At 38.3% G+C, this 24192-nt stretch overlaps 1 protein-coding gene across 1 annotated transcript in view; it reads right to left on the bottom strand.

Annotated features, from left to right (window-relative positions):
• Positions 1-24192, bottom strand: part of si:ch211-220f16.2 (golgin subfamily B member 1) — a 57492-nt gene that overhangs the window by 3211 nt on the left and 30089 nt on the right. The window contains exons 17-26 of the mRNA XM_052097784.1: positions 23019-23152; positions 17140-17249; positions 16855-17023; positions 16029-16133; positions 9117-15890; positions 7738-7857; positions 7477-7629; positions 5893-5993; positions 5698-5811; positions 4724-4841 (exon numbers count right to left, since the gene is read on the bottom strand). Coding sequence (XP_051953744.1) covers positions 4724-4841; positions 5698-5811; positions 5893-5993; positions 7477-7629; positions 7738-7857; positions 9117-15890; positions 16029-16133; positions 16855-17023; positions 17140-17249; positions 23019-23152 — 7898 coding nt within the window. The remainder of the gene's footprint in view (positions 1-4723; positions 4842-5697; positions 5812-5892; positions 5994-7476; positions 7630-7737; positions 7858-9116; positions 15891-16028; positions 16134-16854; positions 17024-17139; positions 17250-23018; positions 23153-24192) is intronic.

The following is a 24192-nucleotide window of genomic DNA, read 5'->3' as shown; positions in this document are numbered from 1 at the left end:
ATAAAGCCTCAACAGAACCATATATTACGTCGCAGCACAAGAGTAATGACTTCATGAATTTCTTTATAGATAAAATTGAAATAATCAGAAATAAAATTGGAATTATGCAATCATCTGTCATAGCACCTCAGAAAACAGTGTCTAATAATTTTCCTCATGTGCAACTTCAATCCTTCGCTATCATAGGTCATGAAGAGCTAACAAAACTTATCGAAACATCAAAAGCCACAACTTGTTTCTTAGATCCTATACCAACTAAGCTATTAAAAGAGGTATCTCCTGTAATCTCAGAACCTCTTAATATCATTAACTCCTCACTATGCTTAGGACATGTCCAAAGAAACTTTAAAATGGCAATTATCAAACCGCTTATTAAGAAGCCACAACTTGATCCTGGAGAACTTGCTAATTATAGACCGATTTCAAATCTCCCGTTTATGTCAAAAATACTAGAAAAGGTAGTATCCTCCCAAATATATTCATTTCTACAGAGAAATAGTATATATGAAGAATTTCAATCAGGATTTAGGCCTCATCACAGTACAGAGACTGCACTTTATCAGAGTTACAAATACTTGCTCTTATCATCTGATTGCGGCTGCATTTCTCTTATAGTGCTTTTAGATCTAAGTGCTGCATTCGACACGATAGATCACGACATTCTCTTGAATAGGCTGGAGAATGATGTTGGAATTTGTGGAGTTGCATTAGCATGGTTTAGGTCATATTTAGCAGACCGCTACCACTTTGTCTATGTAAATGAGGAATTGTCAAACCAAACAAAAGTAAAATATGGAGTGCCACAGGGATCAGTTTTAGGGCCTCTGCTTTTCTCCATGTATATGCTTCCCCTGGGAGATATTATCAGGAATCGTGGAATAAGTTTCCACTGCTATGCTGACGATACACAACTTTATATTTCTTCAAAACCTGATGAGATTTCACAATTCTCAAAATTAGCAGAGTGTATCAATGAAATAAAAGATTGGATGGCCAGAAATTTCCTTCTACTCAATTCTGACAAAACAGAGGTTCTAATTATTGGACCAAAAAACTCAAAAAATATTTGAAATATCATTTGACTCTAGATGGATGTACTGTTACATCATCTTCAACAGCGAAGAACTTAGGTGTTATATTTGATACCAATCTGTCCTTTGAAAATCAAATTACAAATGTTTGTAGACCAGCATTCTTCCACCTAAGAAATATTGCTAAATTAAGGCACATGCTCTCTTGTTGCTGATACCGAAAAACGAATGGATGCTGTCCATTCTAATCGACCTCAAGACTAGATTATTGTAATGCATTACTGGGAGGATGTCCAACAAGATCAATAAATAAACTTCAATTGGTTCAAAATCAGCAGCCAGAGTGCTAACAAGAACCAAGAAATATGATCATATTAGCCCCATTTTATCATCATTACATTGGCTACCTGTTAAATTCCGTATTAATTTAAAAATTCTGTTAACTACGTACAAAGCTTTGAATGGTCTAGCTCTGCAGTACTTAAGTGATCTTCTACCATGCTATATTCCATCACGTTCATTAAGATCGCAAAATTCTGGCCTGTTAATAGTTCCTAGAATAACAAAATCCACAAAAGGAGGTAGATCCTTTTCATATTTGGCTCCTAAACTATGGAATAGTCTCCCAAACTCTGATCGAGATGCAGACACACTCTGTCAGTTTAAGTCTAGACTAAAGACTCATCTATTTAGCCAGGCATACATCTAATTTATCCTCCAACCCACAATTAGGCTGCTTTAGTTGGGTCTGCCGGAACCAGAAACCAGAAACCGTGATCATGATTCTAACTCTGCAATAAATTTAATGGCATCTATGCTTACATCTTTTTATTTGTTTCCCTGTCTCAACCTCGGGACTCCTATCCTGAGGTCACCAGAACCAGCTGGATCCAGCTCCATTCCTGCTTCGTGTTGAACTCCACTACTACATGTCGCAGAATGATGATGACTAAATGCAGCCAGTGCCAGCCATATATCACTTCAGTCTATTATGATGGACTTCAGAGGATGAACGGATGCCAACTCCAACCTGCATCACCTCGGTCTATTGATGGACTACGATCTTGAAATGGAATGCATAGACTAACTATTGCCAACAAAAGCCTTCATCAGCCAATTAACAAGGACAATTGCATCTATGTGAACATCTGCAATTAATCAAGATGGACTTCAAAGACTGTGTTCATTAATCTTAGTTCAAACACAATCGATGTTTAAACACTGACCCTTAACCATTACTTAGTTTAATAATTTTAAACCATGATTTTAACTATACATAAGTAATATTTACATTACATTCATAATGTTAGCCAGAGGTGAACTGGCCCCCACAGTGAGTCTGGTTTCTCCCAAGGTTATTTTTCTCCATTAATCTACATCTTATGGAGTTTTGTGTTCCTTGCCATAGTTGCCTACAGCTTGCTCACTGGAGTTATTAATACAACTATTATTTAATAATTTTTAAACACAATTAAGAATCGTATTTTATCAAAATTACACAATGATGATTCATCGACTTTATAGACATTACAGTTTTATCGTCTGTTAACGCTGATCTTCTGTAAAGCTGCTTTAAAACGATGTGTGTTGTGAAAGGCGCTATACAAATAAAATTGACTTGACTTCTGCTCTGACAATGTTCCCCAACTCTGAGGATTGTTTTTCCAGCAGGACATTCTCCATGACACACAGTCAGGTCAATCAGGGTTTGGATTGAGGAGCACCAGATCAAGGCCCTGTCATGGCCAGCCCAATCTCCAGATCTGAACCCCATTGAAAACCTCAAATGTGATCAAGAGGAAGATGGATGACCACAAGCTGTCAAACAAAGCCGAGCTGCTTGAATTTTTGCACCAGGAGTGGCATAAAGTCACCAAACAGCAATGTGAAAGACTGGTAGAGAACATGCAAAGACAAGTGAAAGCTGTGATTGAAAATCAGGATTATTCCACCAAATATTGATTTCTTAACACTTCCTAAATTAAAAAATTAGTATTGTGTTGTTTAAAAATGAATATGATCTTGTTTTCTTTGCATTATTCGAGGTCTGAAAACACTGCATCTTTTTGTTATTGTGATCAGTTGTTATTTTCTGCAAATAAATGCTCTAAATGACAATATTATGTTGTCTGTACTTTATAGATGAAAACAAAAATGTTCATTTTACTCAAAAACATACCTATAAATAGTAGGGATGCATCGAAATTTCGGCCACTGAAAATGTTTGGCCGAAAATGGCATTTTTTGTTTTGGCCGAAACAGAAAAAAGGCAGAAATTATTAGCCGAAATATATGCCTCCCCGCCCCTCAGTGCTCAAGTTTCACTCTCGATCGATCTATCCATAATCACAGTGCTACCAAGCAAAGGCTGATGTCAGCAGTGTGGAAATACTTAAAAGCAGTACCGCCGCTCCCTATACACATACTACGCAGTCTGCGTAGGGCACCAACTCCCTAGAAGGGTACCATCTTACCCTAGGAGGACACCAGAAAGTCCACCGGGTGCCCGTCCTCGCACATTATACGTTATTTAAGCACCCGAAAGCAGTTGCGGAACACAGACGATCGCTTCACGCTCATATTACGCAAACGCGACAATCCTCTTGACTACTGGCGCATGAACGAAGATCGCTTTCCATTGCTTGTGTGGACTGCACGCAGATATTTATCTGCCAAGTACCAGCACAGAGAGAGAGAGAGAGAAAGAGAGAGACTATTCAGTGCAGCATCTACTGTTCTTGATGAGAAGAGGAACCGTCTCTCCTGCCAGAAAGCTGAGCAACTTTTGTTCTTGAAGAGAAACCTGACACGTAGCAATTACATTAAAATAGGTTTAGCTCTGCAAAACTTTGTTCTTCACATGAGGCTACATCTGTCATTTACAGTTGTTTGGTTTTAGTTCTATTTCTGCTGTTTTGCACAATCATTTTATATTAAAGTATAAATACGTTTACATAAACAGACTACAGGCCCTTTGCTGTTCTGTCTGTTGTTATCATTAAAATGACTGTGTAGCATATTTAAACTTTTTGTATTTGCAAGATGCTAGCCTAGAGCTGCGAAGTTCATTACTTGACTGCTGTTTTGCATGCCATTAGAGTTTTCTAGAACGTTACATTTATTGGATAATTGGTAAAAAAAAAAATATCTGTTAAATTTGGTTGTTAAAGAACGGAATAAAGAATACTATATTTAATATTGTTTTAATATATTTTCTGTTCTCTTACTTTCACTAAAAGTGTGATCATTTTATTGATTTGTAGTTTTTCAATTCGGATGAATTAAATTAATGAAATTAATTAAAAAGTATAATATGAATACAATTATATAAAAAAACCTATTTTAAAATAGGTATTGAAAAAAAAAAAGTCATTTTCGATTTTCGGCCAAGACTTTCCTGAATTTTCGGTTTCGGCCCAGAATTTTCTTTTCAGTGCATCACTAATAAATAGTAAATTAGAAACTGATCATTTTGAAGGGGTCTCTTAATTTTTTCCAGAGCTGTATTTATAATTGTATACTATTATTTATTTTTCTCTATTTTTTATAATTACTTTATTGGTAATAAATTGCCACATGTAATTAATTTATATTGAAAATATTTTTCGATTCACAGCCCTGGTTAAATTAGCTGCAAGTGATGACTGGAAGGCTTAATGAAGCAGTAATGTGACATGGAAGTTGTGTAGTACCTTGCGCATGAGTAGGTGCTGGTTTGGATCTAGAATAAGAGCTTCATACTGTTCCTCATCTGTTTCCATCTCAATGCTAAAGTCCCTCTGAGAAGACCAGGATGTGTTTGACTCCATGCTGAAACAAACACAAACAAAATAACTGCAAATACATCCGCATGAACACTGAAAATCTGATGAGGAAGGAACAAAATATCAAATGATGTATACAAACTTGCAAAGCTAATCTTCCTTTTTCATGAGCCTTGGTCCTCTGACCAAGATGAGGCAGAAGGGGGAACTTAGGCCATCCACAGAAGAATATTGTAACAAAATTTGTCTGTTTGGTTTCATGGTTAGGGTCAAGTTCTCTTCAGGGTTTCCAAAAATGTCTATCTGAGGTGATGGGGCAATGCTGACCCCTGTCACCTCACTCATCACTTTAAAGAAGTGCTATATATACAGAAAATGATTCAGTAATGTCTGTGAAAAATGTGATTGAAAATCAGGCCTTAAAAATGAGCCCCAGTGAGCAAGCCAAAGGCAACTCTGGCAAGGAACCCAAAACTTCATAAGATGTAGTTAATGGCGAATAAACCTGGGAGAAACCAGAATCAGCTGGGAGAGCCAGTTCCCTTCTGGCTACACAGCATGCCGTTAGTTATATTAGTTATCTATGTGTAATACAAGTCATTTATTATTTGAGTAAGCTGAGTAGATGTTGGTGGGCAGTGTTTAAAAATGAGTCTTTGAGGTCCAACCCGAATTGACAACCCCTGTTTTATAACCACACATAAATGTTTCTCTAGTATGTAAACACACAAAGTATGCTTATCCAAATCAAATTTGATGCTAACTTGCATTATGCAAACAAACACTATTATGTTTGTCAGTAAATGAAATAAACTGCAAAGTAACTTACTGCATTGTTCCTTATTAAGATTCTATTGGTCCTTCCAAAACAGTAATGAATAAATAAAAAAAGTATCTTGTACCTTGTAACTCTCTGTTTAGTCAAGCGCACAGCTTCCTCTGCAGCCTCTCTCCTGGATCTTTCCTCCTCTAATCTGGAGTTTAATTGAGACAGATGAAGCTCTGCCTCTGTCAGCCTGGACAAAACATTCAATAAAGTCAAACAACATAAACATCTTACAACATAAAAAAAAACTTCTACAAAGTCTCCAACAAACCTGATCCTGAGATCCCTGCTGTCTGATGCATCTGGGATGTGTAAGGCACTGACCCGTTCCTGGGGGGCTCCTGGTGGGACTTCTGTGGAGACCGAACCTTGCTGAGAAATGAAAAGAGACATTTATATCTAACACATTGACTCTTTTCTGCATTCTTGTTTGAAAGAAAGATGTAGGGGAGGCCAGATGCAATCGTAACTGCATTTCATTGGCTCTTAAATTATTTATCATATCCCAGCTTAATATGCAGGGTTGTATATTCAAAAATATTGTAGATGTAGGTTGATCTCACCTAAAAGTGTAACACTGCTGTGCTATTAAAACATTCCTTTTTAAAACTGAAGTGTGTCATTTCCACTAGCGCAACTGAATGGAATAGCAAAAAAAAAAACATCGCTTTCAAACAGCTTTCAAATACATCCCCCATTTACTGTTGACCAGAGACTATTTTGCAGAGATGGAACACTTCTATTAAAATGTATGGGAGAAATTGGAATGGCCAATGGATGTAAGCAAGTCCCACCTTACAGGTAAAAGAGCCAATCACTTTTAGATCAACTCGAGAATGTGCATTCACATTAGTTAGACAGTCCAAGAAAAAACGTTTTTTAGCATAATATGAGATAAAGAAGCACAATTTATGATACCAGTGTTGTCAGATTCTACTACTGATTTGAAATAAGTTATTTGATTGTAATCTTGACCAGCCATGTTGGGGATTTCAGTCTTTCCCCTTTCAAGTAGATAGGAGCTGCACTTGTATGCTGCTTGTTAACATAGAAAAACAGTTGCCCAGCCTGCACAGGAGTGTTTCAAAGATGGTCGCCGAGTGTTGATTTGCCCAAACTCACGCCACAGGTTGAAATGATAGAATACATCTCTTTTAAAGAAAGATCAGTACTATGCCAGAGTTGGGCGATATGGCTACAAAAATGTGATCTAGGTATTTTTTAGCCTATTGACGATATTCAATATATTTCACCATAATTATGTATTTGCTCTGAAATGGCGCAAAAGTAATTTTTTATGAATGAACAACATGCTAAAACTACTAAAACTATGTGTTTATGATGGGTTTTAATATAATGTAATTGTTGATTGTATTTTGTCTTAAATGTTTTTGTCTGATTGTGTGTAGCCCTACTTCTAATTGTGTCATGGGGGATTAATAAAGTTAAACTTAAATGAGCCCCAGTCAGTCTCACCACATATCTCGAAAAAATTAAAAAACAAATAATATGACATAATATAGCAAAGATTGTGGGAAAATATCCCAGGGAACATGATGATGCATTGCATATAAGAACTAGAGCGGTCTACATCTTTATTCAGTTTGACAATCTAACGGTTTCATTGTGTTCTGTGCGATTTCTAAAAAATTTATCAGAGACTTCAGATAAGCCACAGAAAAGTCTTTACAGTCATTTGCACTCTTTTAAGGTGGAGTTCAATCATCTTTGAAGTTTAACATTGAAAGATCACCTGTCATTTATGGAAACGCTAACACCAGAGGACTGTGCGCATATATATATTTATTATATTAGTATTTAAAATCCAAATTTATAAAATGAGACTTCTATTTACCTGTACAGCTGAATACTGAATTTGTGATTGTCTTTCCAGCCAATAGCAGCGGTTCTGCAGCTCACTAACAGTTTCCTGTGTGTCTCTGAACATCTGGGAAACAGTGCTTAACTGGGCAGACACCCCTGTCTTTTCCTCAATTGCCTGTTGCAACTAGTACATATGCAAGGATAATAATACACAGACACAAAAGAACCCAATTAATGACAGTAAATATAGTAGTTCATTTTTGTTGTCCTGGTAGAACAGATGGATGTGTACCTTGATGTTGAGTTGCTGGAGGCCAAAGTCTCTTTGCTGGATCTCTAACTGGCTGCGCTGCAGATGGCTGTGCAACTGGACCCAGTGTTCTGGAGACACATCTGTACCCCACATAGACTCCTGCTCTCACACAGACAAACATACACATCACCTATTTTTTTGTGGTTTTCATAAGCGTTATGCAACACTAAATAAAGTTTTTCATAACATTTACAAAAATGTTTGTGTTGCCCAATATAGAAGATTATAATGTCATTGTGAAATGTTGTGTTCCATTTCAGGGAACAGTCATCAGTTTAGGACAGTGGTTCTCAAAGTGTGGGGCGTGCCCCCATACTGTAAGGGGGGACTGACCCATTCACAAAACTAGTTCACTTTTACAAAACAAATTTGAAATGGCTTATCGGATTTAAAAAAAAAAAAAAAAAAAACGTACTGAGGTTTCTTAACAGATGCAGTTTTATTGGCGTTTCTACCAAAGACAAACTCTGATGAGATCTGCATTATCTTGTTTTGTCACATGACAAATGGTGTTAAAATTTGAACCCTTTATTGCAAGCATAGTGTCCTGAACTAAGATCAGTTGGTTTAAATGAAATTAAATTATGCATAGCATATAGCGAAGACAAAACACACAGTCAAGTCCATGCATGAGGACGCAGGATTAGTCAATGGACTAAAGAATAGTAATTAGAGGCACATAAATGTGCTACAGGTGTGAATGGTTTACAGACTGCAGATCTAAAAATGAACATTTCTAGCATTCGCCATGTGTCTCTGATACAAACTATATGAATTAGCCTTCGAATGGCACTTCAAAGAGGGAACATTTATAGAAGCCATGCTGTAAGATCGCTTCAAACTGAATTTCCAATAAAAATTCATTAGAAGGTTAGTTCCAAATAAATGTTATGTTTGAGCCCCACACCCTTCAGCCCTCCAAAGCGGTCACAGTGGATGGTAAAGTCTAATAGGCCATAGGGATGACAACTTCTGAATGAAACACACCCACTTTGCTGTTGTTGTTTATGCTGTTCTTCTCTGCTTTTGCTGCATTCAACTTTGATATTAAATACACGTTGCACGGCACTACTTTTTCAGAGTATGTGCATAACGCAGAGGCATATTTTGGACCGACTGAAGTGTATACATTCTAGATGGAACCGATCTACAACCGGGATTATCTATAGTACATAGGAGACAACAGGAAGATTAGGGGAAAGGCACATTTGACAGATGGTTCATGAGCGCTATGATAGAAGCTTTAACACTGACTTATGGCATAGAGCAGCGTTTAGCACTAGCAAATAGGGCCCTAGGTTTATTAAGTTCTTCTGTTTTCTAATTTGAATTATAAATGTTTCACTTTTAGCACTAACCTGGATGTGAAGTTGTTCTCTCTCCATCTTAATTTCTTCCTCCATGTCATTCATCGTGACGGATTGCTGCTGGTTATGTTGTACTTGTTCCTGAATTCTCTGAATCTGAAGACTGGAGTTTCTGCTAATTTCTTCTTTTTCCAGGGCCAATTTACAGACCTCCTCTTCCTTTAATGATTTTTCATTGATAACTTTATAAAGCTCTTGTTTGGTCAAATTATATTCTTCTTGAAGCTTCTTGTATAGCTCATCCAGTTTCTGCATTTGTGATTGAGCAGCAAAAACAACTTGTTCCTTCTCAGTTTGTGTTTCCCTGAGTTGTGTTGCCTCTAATGTTAGTTTCTTTATTTGACCGTTTAGTTGTGATTTTGTGTTTTCCAGTTCTGCTGCACTACCTTGTAAGCACAGATACTTCTCTTGCTCCTGCCTCATTAAAAAATCCTTTTCATCAACCACACTCATGAGATGCTTATTCTTTTCAAGTAAGTTCTGTAAATCACCCTGAAGTGTAGCAACTGTGTCCATCTCTAATTTCAGTTGGGCTTTACATGCCTCTGATTCAGCCATTAATTCTGTCTTTACCAGAGAGAACTCTTGTTCTTTATTTAACAGCAAAACATCTTTGTCTTGCAAAGCTGTCTGAAAACTCTGAGCTGCTTCCTGTAGTTCAGAAATCACTTTTATTTTCTGTCTAATTTGGCCTTCACTTTCCAATAGTTTGTCTTGCAACTTATTGACATGCATCTCCTGAGCCCTGAGAGCTGCCTCTTTCTCCTGCAGCGTGAGCTGTAAAACATCATTTCCAGAGTGCTCTGTTTCTATCTGTTCTTTCAAAGATGCAAGTTTTTCATTTCTTGTTGCCAATTCACTTTGTAGAGTAGCGATCATCTCCTGCTGTCCAAACAATTCTGCCATTGAACTCTTTAGTTCAGATTTAATTGTATTGTTTTGCTCTGTAATATCCTGATGTTCTACTAGCTCTAATTGTTTCTGTCTCAATTCCTCCTTAAGTCTTGCACTTTCTTTTGAGTGCCGCTCTAAAGCGCATTTTAAATTAGCATTTTCGGATTTAAGCTTCACGTTATTTTCATTCATTATACCAAGCTGAGCAGTTAGTGAAAGAACATACTCATTTCTTTTGACCAGTTCCTCTTTGTGATTGTGGCTCTCAAGGGTTTTCTCTCTTAAAGAGCTGTGTTGTGCTTCCAAAGATTGATTCAATCTAGAACACTCCACTTTCAAAGACTCTATCTCATGTTGCAGATTTAATACAAGTTCTCTTTCATGACCAAGTTCCTTTTGTAACAAACTGCATGAACTAGATTCTTTCTGTAGCAGTACATCTTTTTCTATCAAGCCTGAATTATGAGCATTGGCTTGTTCCTGGAGTATTGAAAGAGTCTTATGAAGATGTTCAAGTTGGTGCTGATAAGCCTCCATTTGTGTACTTTGGTTGTTTAAGATTTTGTCTTTTTCAAGAACAACATGGCTATAGTGAATGATCTGTGAACTGGAGGACTCAAGCTCCCCTTTTAGAAGAGCTACTTCCTCTTCGGCCTCCCCAAGACGCTTTGAGAGGGCTGCACATTCTGAAGACATTTCCTGTAAGCTCTCGGCTCCAGACTGCTGCTTCTGCTTGAAAACTTTGAGTTCCTCTGCCTGCAAAAGCAAACCTTCCATGTGTTTAAATAGGTCTTCAATGATTTTACTGTTTTCCACATCTTGTGTCTCAAGAATTGAAATTTTGTTTTGCAAAGTGTTTGTCTCCTTTGTCATTTCTGTGAGTGACTTTGTCTGGTCGGACGTTTGTTCCTGAAGGTTCTTATTCTGCTCACAGAGACTGACGACTTGTGAAGCAAGGTTTTCATTCTCTTTGGTGGTTATTGCTAGCTTGTTATTTGTTTCAGACACAACCTGGGTCAGTAAAAGCACTTCTTTTTCTTTTCCTTCAAACATTGCTTGTAATTGTTGATTTTGACTATTCAAATGAACGTGGTCATGGAATCTAACGGCACCAGCTTGAATCTGAGACAATTCCTCTTCGAGTTTGTTTTTATCAGAAAACAAAATGTCATGAGCTGTCTTCATAGCCATGATTTCAGACTCCAGCCTCACATTGATCTTGTTCACTGCAGCCAACTGCTCACTCAGTAGTGCCACAGACTCGCTTCTTTCTCTGAGCTCATCTGTGTGTGTTTGGCATTCACGAGTCCTGTCTTCGCTTTTTTGGAGACTGCCAGTCAATTGTGTACATTCATTTTTCAGAGAATCAAACTCACTTTGAACTTTAGATAAATACTGTCTTTGTTGTTGAAGCTCACTTTGTAAAGAGGTGCACTGCGCAGATTGAACTTGCATTATGCCATCTTTCTCCATTAATTCAGATTTCAAAGTAGCTTCCAGTTCATTAAGTTGAGTCATAGTCTCTTGGAGTTGCAGAATTTGGCATTTCTGGGAATCAATCAATGCATTTTTCTCCCCAATAGTATTGTCTTTCTCAACCATGCAGGAGTTTGATTGGTTGACCTGATTGTTTAAAGACTCCACTTGAACTTGTAAAGATGAAATCATTTCTCCACTCTCTCTGAGCAATGCACTATGCTGGCTGCATTCATTTGACTTCTCTAACAACATTTCAGACATTGACTGTTTGTTTTGCTCAAGTTCTTTCTTCAATTCAGCTCCTCTGAGTGTTAAGTCTTCCTTTTCTTTACACAAGCCTTCAATTGTTTTGACACTTTCTAAAAGCTGCAATTCAACCTCAGATATTTTAGCTAGCAAAATTGTCTTTTCTTCTGAAACATCAGAGAGAGATTGGCTTCCATTCTCAATTATCTGCTTTAATCGACAATTGTCCTCTGTGAGACTTTTGACTTGTAATAGCAAGCAGGAACTCTGATCTTGCACAGCAAGCATGTCTTCCTTGGCATTATCCAGGAGCTGCTTTTGTCTTACAAACTCTCCCAAATTCTCCTCAAGTGATTCTTTAAGTTTCTGGTTGTCATTCTTCAAAGATTTAAAGTGGGCTTTTATCTTAATTATACTCCCATTTTTAACAGACAATTCTTTCTCAAGCTTTTCCATGGCTTCATCTCTAGTCTTGATTTCTGTGCTATATCTAGACCTCTCTCCTTCAGCCTCCTCTTGTACAATCTTCAGCTTCTGCTCCAATGAGAGTATCTTCTTTGACTTTTCTTGGACATCTTGTTTGAGCTGTTCTTGACTTGCAACCTGCTCCTCAAACTCTTTAGAAATATTATGAATCTCACTTTTTTGTTTGGTGACTGCAGTAGTAAGCTGATTACATTCCTCCTTGAGGGAGTTCATTGTGCCATCTTTCTCTACTAGTTCAGATTTCAAAGTAGCTTCCTGTTCCTGAAATCGAGTTAAAGCCTCTTGGAGTTGAAGAAGTTGGCATTTCTGGGACTCAATTAATGCATTTTTCTCAGCTATAGTTCTTTCATTCTCAGCCATGCAAGAGTTTGACTGGTCGACCTGATTGTTTAAAGACTCAACTTGAACTTGTAAAGATGAAATCATTTCTCCACTCTCTTTGAGCAATGCACTATGCTGGCTGCATTCATTTGACTTCTCTAACAACATTTCAGACATTGACTGTTTACTTTGCTCAAGTTCTTTCTTCAATTCAGCTCCTCTGAGTGTTAAGTCTTCCTTTTCCTTCTGCAATTCTTCAACTGTTTTCTTACTTCCTAAAAGCTCCAATTCAACCTCTGATATTTTGTCTAATAAAATGTTCTTTTCTTCTAAAACCTCATGGAGAGATTGGCTACCAGTCTCAATTATCTGCTTTAATTGATAATTTTCATCTGTGAGACATTTGACTTGTAATAGCAGGCTGGAATTCTGATCTTGCACAGCATGCATTTCTTTCTTGACATTATCCAAGAGCTGCTTTTGTTTTTCAAGCTCTTCAAAATTCTCCTCAAGTGAGTCTTTACATTTCTGGTTATCATTCTTCAAAGATTTAAAGTGGGCTTTCATCTTACTAATACTCTCATTTTTACCTGACAATTCTTTCTCAAGCTTTTCCATGGCTTCATCTCTAGTCATGATTTCTGTGCTATATCTAGACCTCTCTCCTTCTGCCTTCTCTTGTACAATCTTCAGCTTCTGCTCCAATGAGAGTATCTTCTTTGACTTTTCTTGGGCATCTTGTTTGAGCTGTTCTTGACTTGCAACCTGCTCCTCAAACTCTTTAGAAATATTATGAATCTCACTTTTTTGTTTGGTGACTGCAGTAGTAAGCTGATTACATTCCTCCTTGAGGGATTTCATTGTGCCATCTTTCTCTACTAGTTCAGATTTCAAAGTAGCTTCCTGTTCCTGAAATCGAGTTAAAGCCATTTGGAGTTGAATAAGTTGGCATTTCTGGGACTCAATTAATGCATTTTTCTCATCTAAAGTTCTTTCTTTCTCAGACATGCAGGAGTTTGACTGGTCGACCTGATTGTTTAAAGACTCCACTTGAACTTGTAAAGATGAAATCATTTCTCCACTCTCTCTGAGCAATGCACTATGCTGGCTGCATTCATTTGACTTCTCTAACAACATTTCAGACATTGACTGTTTACTTTGCTCAAGTTCTTTCTTCAATTCAGCTCCTCTGAGTGTTAAGTCTTCCTTTTCTTTACACAAGTCTTCAACCGTTTTCTTACTTCCTAAAAGCTCCAATTCAGCCTCTGATATTTTGTCTAATAAAATGTTCTTTTCTTCCAAAACCTCAGAGAGAGATTGGCTACCAGTCTCAACTATCTGCTTTAATTGACAATTTTCATCCGTGAGACTTTTGACTTGTAATAGCAGGCTGGAATTCTGATCTTGCACAGCATGCATTTCTTTCTTGACATTATCCAAGAGCTGCTTTTGTTTTTCAAGCTCTTCAAAATTCTCCTCAAGTGATTCTTTAAGTTTCTGCTTGTCATTCTTCAAAGATTTAAAGTGGGCTTTCATCTTAATTATACTCCCATTTTTAACAGACAATTCTTTCTCAAGCTTTTCCATGGCTTCATCTCTAGTCATGATTTCTGTGCTATATCTAGTCCTCTCTCCTTCTGCCTCCTCTTGTACAATCTTCAGCTTCTGCTCCAATGAGAGTATCTTCTTTGACTTTTCTTGGACATCTTGTTTGAGCTGTTCTTGACTTGCAACCTGCTCCTCAAACTCTTTAGAAATATTATGAATCTCACTTTTTTGTTTGGTGACTGCAGTAGTAAGCTGATTACATTCCTCCTTGAGGGATTTCATTGTGCCATCTTTCTCTACTAGTTCAGATTTCAAAGTAGCTTCCTGTTCCTGAAATCGAGATAAAGCCTCTTGGAGTTGAAGAAGTTGGCATTTCTGGGATTCAATTAATTCATTTTTCTCAGCTATAGTTCTTTCATTCTCAGACATGCAGGAGTTTGACTGGTTGACCTGATTGTTTAAAGACTCCACTTGAACTTGTAAAGATGAAATCATTTCTCCACTCTCTCTGAGCAATGCACTATGCTGGCTGCATTCATTTGACTTCTCTAACAACATTTCAGACATTGACTGTTTACTTTGCTCAAGTTCTTTCTTCAATTCAGCTCCTCTGAGTGTTAAGTCTTCCTTTTCTTTACACAAGTCTTCAACCGTTTTCTTACTTCCTAAAAGCTCCAATTCAAGCTCTGATATTTTGTTTAATAAAATGTTCTTTTCTTCAAAAGATTGGCTCCCAGTCTCAATTATCTGCTTTAATTGACAATTTTCATCCGTGAGACTTTTGACTTGTAATAGCAGGCTGGAATTCTGATCTTGCACAGCATGCATTTCTTTCTTGACATTATCCAAGAGCTGCTTTTGTTTTTCAAGCTCATCAAAATTCTCCTCAAGTGAGTCTTTAAGTTTCTGGTTGTCATTCTGCAAAGATTCAATGTGGTCTTTCATCTTAGTAATATTCTCATTTGTACCAGACAATTCTTTTACCAGCTGTTCATTGGTTTCATCTCTAGTCTTGATTTCTGTGCTATATCTAGTCCTCTCTCCTTCTGCCTCCTCTTGTACAATTTGTAGCCTCTGCTCCAATGAGAATATCATCTTTGACTTTTCTTGGACATCTTGCTTGAGTGGTTCTTGACATGCAAACTTCTCCTCAAGCTCTCTAGAAAGGGTCTGTAGCTCACTTTCATGTTTGGTCACTTCAGCAAGAAGCTTATTACGTTCCTCCTTGAGGGATTTCAGTTCTTTTTCAAGCATTAGTTCTGAATCAAACAGCTGGTCTTTCTGATTCATATTCAGCTTCTGTACATCCATTCTGAGATCTTGAATTGTTTTCTTGTCCTCTTCTATTTGCTTCATCAAGCCTATAATATCATTACTCTTTGATTCCCCTTCTATTTTAGCCACATTTAGATCACTTTCTGTTTTCTTCAATTGTTCCATCAGCTCAGCTATAAGGGTATTAAAGGACTGTTGGTCAGAATGCTGTGGGTCTCGAATGGTTTGAACTTCCGGTTCAACATTAGCAAGTGCAGCCTCTTTGAGCTTTATTTGCTGTTTTAGTTCGTGAATTTGCTCTGAATATTCAGTTGTGCTAGATGACAGAGCTAATATTTCTTTGTCCTTGTCAGTGATGATATCTTTAAGGCTGTCAATTCTGCGCTCACAGCTTTGCATGTCATGAATGAGCTGTGCTCTTTCTTCTAGATGAGCTATGTTCAGTCTGTCAAGCTCATCATTTGTTTGAACCAGATCACTCTGCAATGATTCTATAGTCGCCTCTTGTTTCTGCATCTGAAACAAGAACATTTTATAAACTTCAGTCATAATATAACAATGCAATTGAACTGAAAAAATATAAATGACAATAGTCATATCATGCACAAATGAAAAAAGGACATATGAGTTATTTGAGCAACAGAATGATGCTACCTTGTCTTTTTGCACACTGATTTTCTGTGTCAATTCTGCAACTGTTGCTTTCATCTGGGAGTTTTCCTTTTCAAATATGCTGCATTTCTTCATAACGTCAGCCAGCTACATAGCAAGGGAATATTATTTACACAGATGTGGCTCAAAAAAAGCATTGAACAGTCAGATCTGATATATAATTTATGAGATTGTTTTTAATAGGCAATTATTTGATATGCATTTATGTATTGTTAGGTTTAAGGATATGGAACATTATTTATAGATATAAAGATAATATCATAACAACTTATAGATGAAGTTACTGTTTACAAGCAAACACGTATCTGGCACTTCCGGGTTCTTTTGGCACCATCGAAAAGAACCGTTTTCAATGGGTGCTTTCTTCAAATTGAGCTGAAAACGCATCAAAAGTGCTGTTTGTGGAGTTAAAATACTCTGTTTCCAAAAGATTATAGGAGATTTGGGCTTCTTCAGATTTTCATCAGGATCAGTAAATCAGGACAAACTCTCATAAATTATGACATTTCATGGGTTGCCATCATTGTGAAAGCCTCTGCTCTAAAAAAAATCCCAATCCCCAGCAGTAATTGTTAGATTTGAACTTGTCACAAAGGAATTGCACAAATTTAGATCACAAACGGCTGTTTTTAATTTCCAAAGAGCAATATTTAGAGCAATTTCCAAACTACTGTGACAGATATGACGCAGCACTGCTCAAGTCCACCATTGAAAGCTGCTGCTCAAAAGAACCATGAAGCACGATTGCCTGCTGTGTGACATCATGGTAATTTCATCAATTCAGTGTACAGTTCACATTATAACTCACATTGTGTTCCGTTTGCAGCAGTTTTTCAGCTGTGTCTTTGTGTTGTTTTTCTTTTGACCGTAAAGCCTCTCTCAGAGTGTCAATACACTCCAGTTTCTCAGAGGTTTTGGCGAGAGTGTGCTCCTTTTCAATGAGGGAAGACTCCAAACACTCCTGTGTGCTGTTCAGTCTGAGTCGACATGCGGAATCAGATTATTATTATTTTTTTTATCCTTTTCAACACATTGCATTAGTGGAAACTACACATGTAAATCACAGCACTAAAAGCTTGTTTTAAGTAAATACCCTTTAAGTTGTTCGTTCAGACTGGTGACGAGCAGCTGGTGCTTTTCTGCATCTTTGACCTGCTGACTGCGAAGGCTGGTGACCTGCACCTGCAGGCGCTCCAACTCGTTCTGATGGAATAGCCAATAAACAGATCACAACAATGAATTCTAGCATAACAATTAGAACAAAGCAGCACCCCACTGCACACCTGCACACCATGTTTGTATATTGATTAAATGTGAAAACAATTGTTTATGACACACCCTGTGTGAGAACTGCACACTTATTTCTAGTGGAAACAGGACGGTGATAAAACAGGTACAAAGAGTAGGTTCCACGGCCAGAAGCTCAGAAGCTCACACAAGCATGAACAAACCTGAGATATGGCTCGACCACCTTCATCTATGCCAAACGTCACCTGCATTGCAAAATCCTATAGTTCACTCAATGCACAGATGATTAACTGTCTACCCAACACTCACATCAACAATATTCAAACATTTGACAAGAACATTTTTCTGACAATATATTTATCAGACAAAAAGGACCCGCATCTTTCAGTTTTCATTTTGGGGATCTGATTTTGATCGTAGCATATGGACAGGGTTGGACTATAACAGAATACATGTAACAGTGTTACATATTCAGAATACAGTTACTAAATACAATTTTGTTAGAATACTTTCAGAATACTTCTCTCCTAATGACCACAAAATAAGGCACAAAGAAAAAAAATATTTCCAATCAAGTGAGAAACTTGATTGATTTTCTGAACAGCGCACATGCGAGCTGCAAACGTGTCTTCTCGCTCTCTCTTCCTTCAGATCAGCAGAAGGGTGTGCAGTGTTGCAAGGGTTTCATGCCAAATTGGGCTAGTTTGAAAACACAATCCTGGGTTAAAACCAAAAAGAAAAATCGCGGGTCGTGGACCACAGTCACCAAAATGTCTGATGGTGGGCACTTAAGAATAGAAATGCAAGTCTTATTCGTGTATAATGATTCCTGGAATTAATATCTGGCAACCGTACCAGCACATCTTAAACAATCCATGCACTGTCAGCTGTATCAATGCAGTCTGCAACTATTTCCAAATATAACATTTGCAGGTATGATACATTATTTCCTGCAATTGCTGCTGTGTAAATACATTTCTGCATCTGCAGATGCGGCTTCTGTGTAAAGGTGGTGTAAAGACGGACGGCTCTCGAAAAGCATTTGGTGAGTCGCATCCGCATGAGAAACTTGCAGAACTGTTGAAAAATAGCAGATATTAATGACAATAATAGACTAAAACGAATAGGTAAAAATAAATATAGAGAAAGCAGGCCTACTGCAAAGACTGAAACAGGGGAAAGGACTGAAGAGACCAAAAGACTCCAAACAACGACAGAAAAACGTTGTGTGAATAACTACTGTAATCTTTGTGGCTTATAGATGGGAGGCTATAGTTCAGTGTGACACATATTGTAACATACATATTAATATTATTTCTCAGTTTTTTAAAAACATCTAATGCAAATTGATTCTCAATATACAGTATATACTGTTGAAGTCAGAAGTTTACATACACCTCAGCCAAATACATTTAAACTCAGTTATTCACAATTCCTGACATTTAATCGTTGAAATCATTCCCTGTCTTAGGTCAGTTAGGATCACTATATTTTAAGAATGTGAAATATCAGAATAATAGTAGAGAGAATGATTTATTTCAGCTTTTATTTCTTTCATCACATTCCCAGTGGGTCAGAAGTTTACATACACTTTGTTAGTATTTGGTAGAATTGCCTTTAAATTGTTTAACTTGGTTCAAATGTTTTGGGAAGCCTTCCACAAACTTCTCACAATAAGTTGCTGGAATTTTTGCTGGAGTCAGGTTTTTAGGCCTCCTTGCTCACACATGCTTTTTTTTTGTTTTGCCCATAAATTTTCAGATTAAGGTCAGGGCTTTGTGATGACCACTCCAATACCTTGACTTTGTTGTCCTTAAGCCATTTTGCCACAACTTTGGAGGTATGCTTGGGGTTATTGTCCATTTGGAAGACACATTTGTGACCGAGCTTTAACTTCCTGGCTGATGTCGTGAGATTTTGCTTTAATATATCAGCATAAATTTCCTTTCTCATGATGCCATCTATTTTGTGAAGTGCACCAGTCCCTCCTGCAGCAAAACACCCCCACAGCATGATGCTGCCACCCCCAAGCTTCTTGGTTGGGATTGTGTTCTTTGGCTTGCAAGCCTCATCCTTTTTCCTCCAGACATAACGATGGCCAAAAAGTTCAATTTTTGTTTCATCACACCTGGGGACATTTCTCCAAAAAATAAGATCTTTGTCCCCATGTGCACTTGCAAACTGTAGTCTGGCTTTTTTATGGTGGTTTTTGGAGCAGTGGCTTCTGCCTTGCCATGTAGCCTTTCAGGTTATGTCGATATAGCACTTGTTTTACTGTAGATATAGATACTTGACTATCAGTTTCCTCCGGCATCTTCACAAGGTCCTTTGCTGTTCTTCTGGGAATCATTTGCACTTCTTGCACCAAACTACATTCATCTCTAATAGAAAGAATGTGTCTCCTTCCTGAGCGGTCTGATGGCTATATGGTCTCATGGTGTTTAGACATGCATACTTTTGCTTGTAAAATGAACGTGGCACCTTCAGGCATTTGGAAATGGATCCCAAGGATGAACCAGACTTGTGGAGGTCCACATTTTTTTTTCTGTGGTCTTGGCTGATTTTTTATGATTTTCCCATGATGTCAAGCAAAGAGGCTCTGACTTTGAAGGTAGGCCTTAAAAAACATCCACAGGTACCTTCTCAGAAGCTAATTGGCTAATTTCTTGACATCAATTTCTGAAATTTTCCAAGCTGCTTAAAGGCACAGTTAACTTAGTGTACGTAAACTTCTGACCCACTGAAATGGTGATAAAGTCGAAACAAATCTGTCTGTAAACAACTGTTGGAAATTACTCATGTCATGCCCAAAGTAGAAGTCCTAAACAACTTGCCAAAACTATAGTTTGCTAATATGAAGTCTGTGGAGTAGTTAAAAAAAACTTATTTTGATGACTTCAACTTCAACTGTGTATGTAGTCGCCTACAGCATTCTCACTGGGGTTATTAATACAATTATTATTTAATTATTTTTAAACACGATTAAGAATCGTATTTTATCTAAATTACACAATGATGATTCATCGACATTACAGTTTTATCGTCTGTTAATGCTGATCTTCTGTAAAGTTGCTTTGAAACGATGTGTGTTGTGAAAGGCGCTATACAAATAAAATTGACTTGACTATATATATATATATATATATATATTAGTGCTTTACAGAAGTATTCATATCCTGACCAATTATCTCACATTACTGAATTACAAATGGTGCAATGTGTCATATTCCCTGTTGTCTTTTGTTTTGTGCTTTTAAGTTGAAGTTCTTGTTTAGTTCCTGTTTCCTGTTAGGTTTTTGTAGTTCTTTGTAGTTTCATTTTATGATTGGTTTTCCCCTGATTGTTTCTCATTTCCTGATTGTTTCCCCAGGTGTTCCTTGTTTTCCCTTCTGCTCTGTGCTAGGTTCCCTGTGTTTTTCTTTACTCTGTGTTTTCTTGTCTTTTAATTTTTTTTAGATATAAAGCTGCACTTAGATCCTCATTCTTTGCCTGCCTCATCACAGAAGAACTGACCTAAGATGGATCTAGCAGCGGTCTTCCTCCAGTTGAGCCGAGCAAACCTCTCTATAATTGAATACTCACGTCTGTTCAGCACCATTGCCAGATGCACTGGATTTGCTGATAGTCACCTAAAGTCTATTTACCAGATCAGCCTCCTTGCCCATGAATGGAAGGAATTGCCGGAGACCGGTGATTACACGTGGGAGGAGTACGTGGAATTCATTTTAGAGATGTTTGCTTCTGAGAGTACTCATAAAGAGCCAACGCCCACGCCTGCCACGGCCAACGAGCTGGAAGTCTCGTCCGTCCCAGAGCCTGCGTTGCCAGCCTCATCCGTCCCAGAGCCTGCGTTGCCAGCCTCGTCCGTCCCAGAGCCTGCGTTGCCAGCCTCGTCCGTCCGGAGGAGGAGAAGAAAGACTTCCACGGCTCTGCCCCCTGAGTCTTCCACGGCCCCGTCTCCAGAGCCTTCCACGGCTCCGCCTTCCACGGCCCAACCTCTTCAGCCTTCCACGGCTCCGCCCCCCGAGCCATCCACGGCTCTGCCCCCGGAGTCCTCCTTGGCTCCGCCCTCCACAGCGCCTCCACCAGAGACCATCCCTATAGTAGCTCCACCTCATGACCCGGTCCCTGTTCTGTGGCCTCCTCCCAGGCCTCCTGACCCGGTCCCAGTCCTGTGGCCTCCTCCCAGGACTCCTGACCCAGTCCCTGTCCTGTGGCCTCCTCCCAGGACTCCTGACCCGGTCCCTGTCCTGTGGCCTCCTCCCAGGCCTCCTGACCCTGTCCCTGTCCTACGGCCGCCTCCCAGGCCTCCTGATCCAGTCCCTATCCTACGGCCGCCTCCCATGCTCTGTGCTAGGTTTCCAGTGTTTTCTTGTTTTTTTTTTTAAATAAAGCTGCACCTAGATCCTCATTCTTTGCCTCGTCACACAATGAAATTTCACTCTGTTCGATATTTTAAAACACTGGAACTTAAAATCAATTATTGTTTTTATGGTTGGGAAACATAAAAACATTTTTTTATAAAAACTGAAATATCTTGCTTGCATAAGTATTAAAACCCTGTGCTGTGGAAGCTGCCAGGTTACACCAATGAAAGAAATTGCCATAACAATGACACAATTACTTTACCATTGGCATCCACCTGTGAATCTGAAGGAAAATAAAGAGCATTCTGCAGAATTTAAAATGATAAAAATGCATAGATTAGGGAAAGGGTACAAAATAATATTCAAATGTTTGGATATCCCAGTAGCACAGTTGGATCAATAATCAGGAAGTGGAAGCTGCACCACACCACCCAGGCACTGACAAGAAAAGGCTGTCCCTCAAAACTCAGTGCTCTAACAAAAAGGAGACTTGTGAGAGAAGCTACAGAGAGGCCAAAAATCACTTTGAAGGAATTACAGAGTTCTCTGGCTGGGAGTGGTGTAACGGTGCACCAGTCAACCATATCAAGAGCACTGCATAACGCTGGCCTGTATGGGAGGGTGGCAAGAAAGTAGCCATTTATCAAAAAAGTCCATCTGAATGCACATCTGGAGTTTGCCAGAAAGCATTTGAGTGGCCCAGCTGCGATATGGGAGAAGGTTTTGTGGTCAGATGAGACCAAGATAGAGCTTTTTGGCCAAAAGTCAAAGTGCTATGTGTGGCGCAAGTGCAAACCTAACCGTTCCTATGCCTCAAGGCACACCATCCCTACAGTGAAGTATGGTGGTGGCAGCATCATCATCATGCTGTGGGGATGCTTCTCATCAGCAGAAACTAGGCATCTTGTTATAATTGAAGGAAGAATGGGTTGAGCAAAATATAGGGAAATACTGCAAGAGAACCTATGCCAGTCTGCTAAAAAACTGAAGCTTGGGAGAAAATTAACCTTTCAGCATGACAATGATCTCAAGCGCAAGGCCAAAGCAATATTGGAGTGGCTCAAGGACAAAAAGATAAATGTCCTACAGTGGCCCAGTCAAAGTTCCGATCTCAATCCCATTTATATTTATATATCCAGATTTCTCCATGATTGACAGCAGAAGAGAAATGTATAATTAGTTCTGCATGTCAGACCTGGAAAAAGTAACAAAAGGGGACGGGGCTTAGCAAAGGGTCAATTGGCCTGCTTTCAGAATGAAAAGTTCAAATGCCATTATGTGAGCTTTGCATATAAATGTTGATGACGAAATTGCTTAATGCATTAATACATACAATCCAAACAGAGTTTGAGTGTACCTGTAGCAATTCAATACGAGCCTGAAGTTGCAGTCGGTCCTCTAGATCTTGGCATCGCTCCTCAAGTCCCAAAATCTGCTCCTGCAGTTGGTTTCTCTCTAGTTCAAGCTCCTCGACAACCGATCGTAAGCCATCTAAACAAATAAAAAAACAGCATACAGCATCTACACTTATAACCTCCAAATATATTCAACGAGCTGCTTTACCACATACTATTATAATAATGTCACTGGGTTCAGTTTTCTAAAATGCTGAACCAAACCCCTCATACATGACTTCATACAAAAGTGAATAACCTGGTCAGCCTCGGAGCTGTGACCTTAAATTATTACATTGTTTTTTTTTTTTTACAATGGCATGAAACTGAGGGACAAACTTTCTTTTAAAATTATTAATAATGACTTTTTTTTGCTTTTATGCATACTTGTTCGGCCTTGCACAAATGCTTGTATTAAAAATGAGAAAAAAATAAAAAGACATAAATAAATATGTAAATGTAAATAGAAGTTACGTATCAGTTAATGGGGACAAGGAGTTTTTTCAGGAAATTGAAAAATTCTAATATATTTTCTAAATAATGAGAGTCAAGCCATTTCATATCATTGAAGGTTAGGTTCACTATTTGAAAGCTTTTTTATGACAAAAAAAGTCAATGGACATGTCATATTGACCCAAATGTTGTCAGAAACATCCTGTTTTGTGAGCCAAAGCTTCCTTTAAACAAAGGGAGGCTAGACGAATCACAAAAAGGAATCCTCCATTGATCCGCATTCAAATCTCAGAACGTTTTACATCTCATTGGAGTATTTTTACTCTGGAGAGTAATTTGTAATTAAAACTGATAGTTGCAAGGATTCATACTTGTGAAATCCTCCAAAGCAGAATCTATACAATATATTGTTTAAAATCTTCAACCAGTGACAATTAATTGTGATTGGCCCATTCCGAACAGCGCTGCCAAAAGTAACAGGTGACACGCGACAGCATCGTCTATGCGCTGATTCAGCAGTGAACAGGACCTCTGCTTCATTTTGACTCTACAGGTCGCGTTGTATGTTTCTTGCTGCACACGCACCTGAATAGCGCTTCTCAAAACACTGTGTTAGTACGATGTTTTGTCTGCACCAACAGAAGAATGTACAATATGTTTGAGAACCGCTCACCCTTTTAATGT

The sequence above is a fragment of the Xyrauchen texanus genome, chromosome 29 (genome assembly GCF_025860055.1).
Source record: "Xyrauchen texanus isolate HMW12.3.18 chromosome 29, RBS_HiC_50CHRs, whole genome shotgun sequence".
Taxonomy (NCBI): domain Eukaryota; kingdom Metazoa; phylum Chordata; class Actinopteri; order Cypriniformes; family Catostomidae; genus Xyrauchen; species Xyrauchen texanus.
Note: the sequence above shows the minus strand (reverse complement) of the source record. Positions and strands in the feature narration are given on the sequence as shown.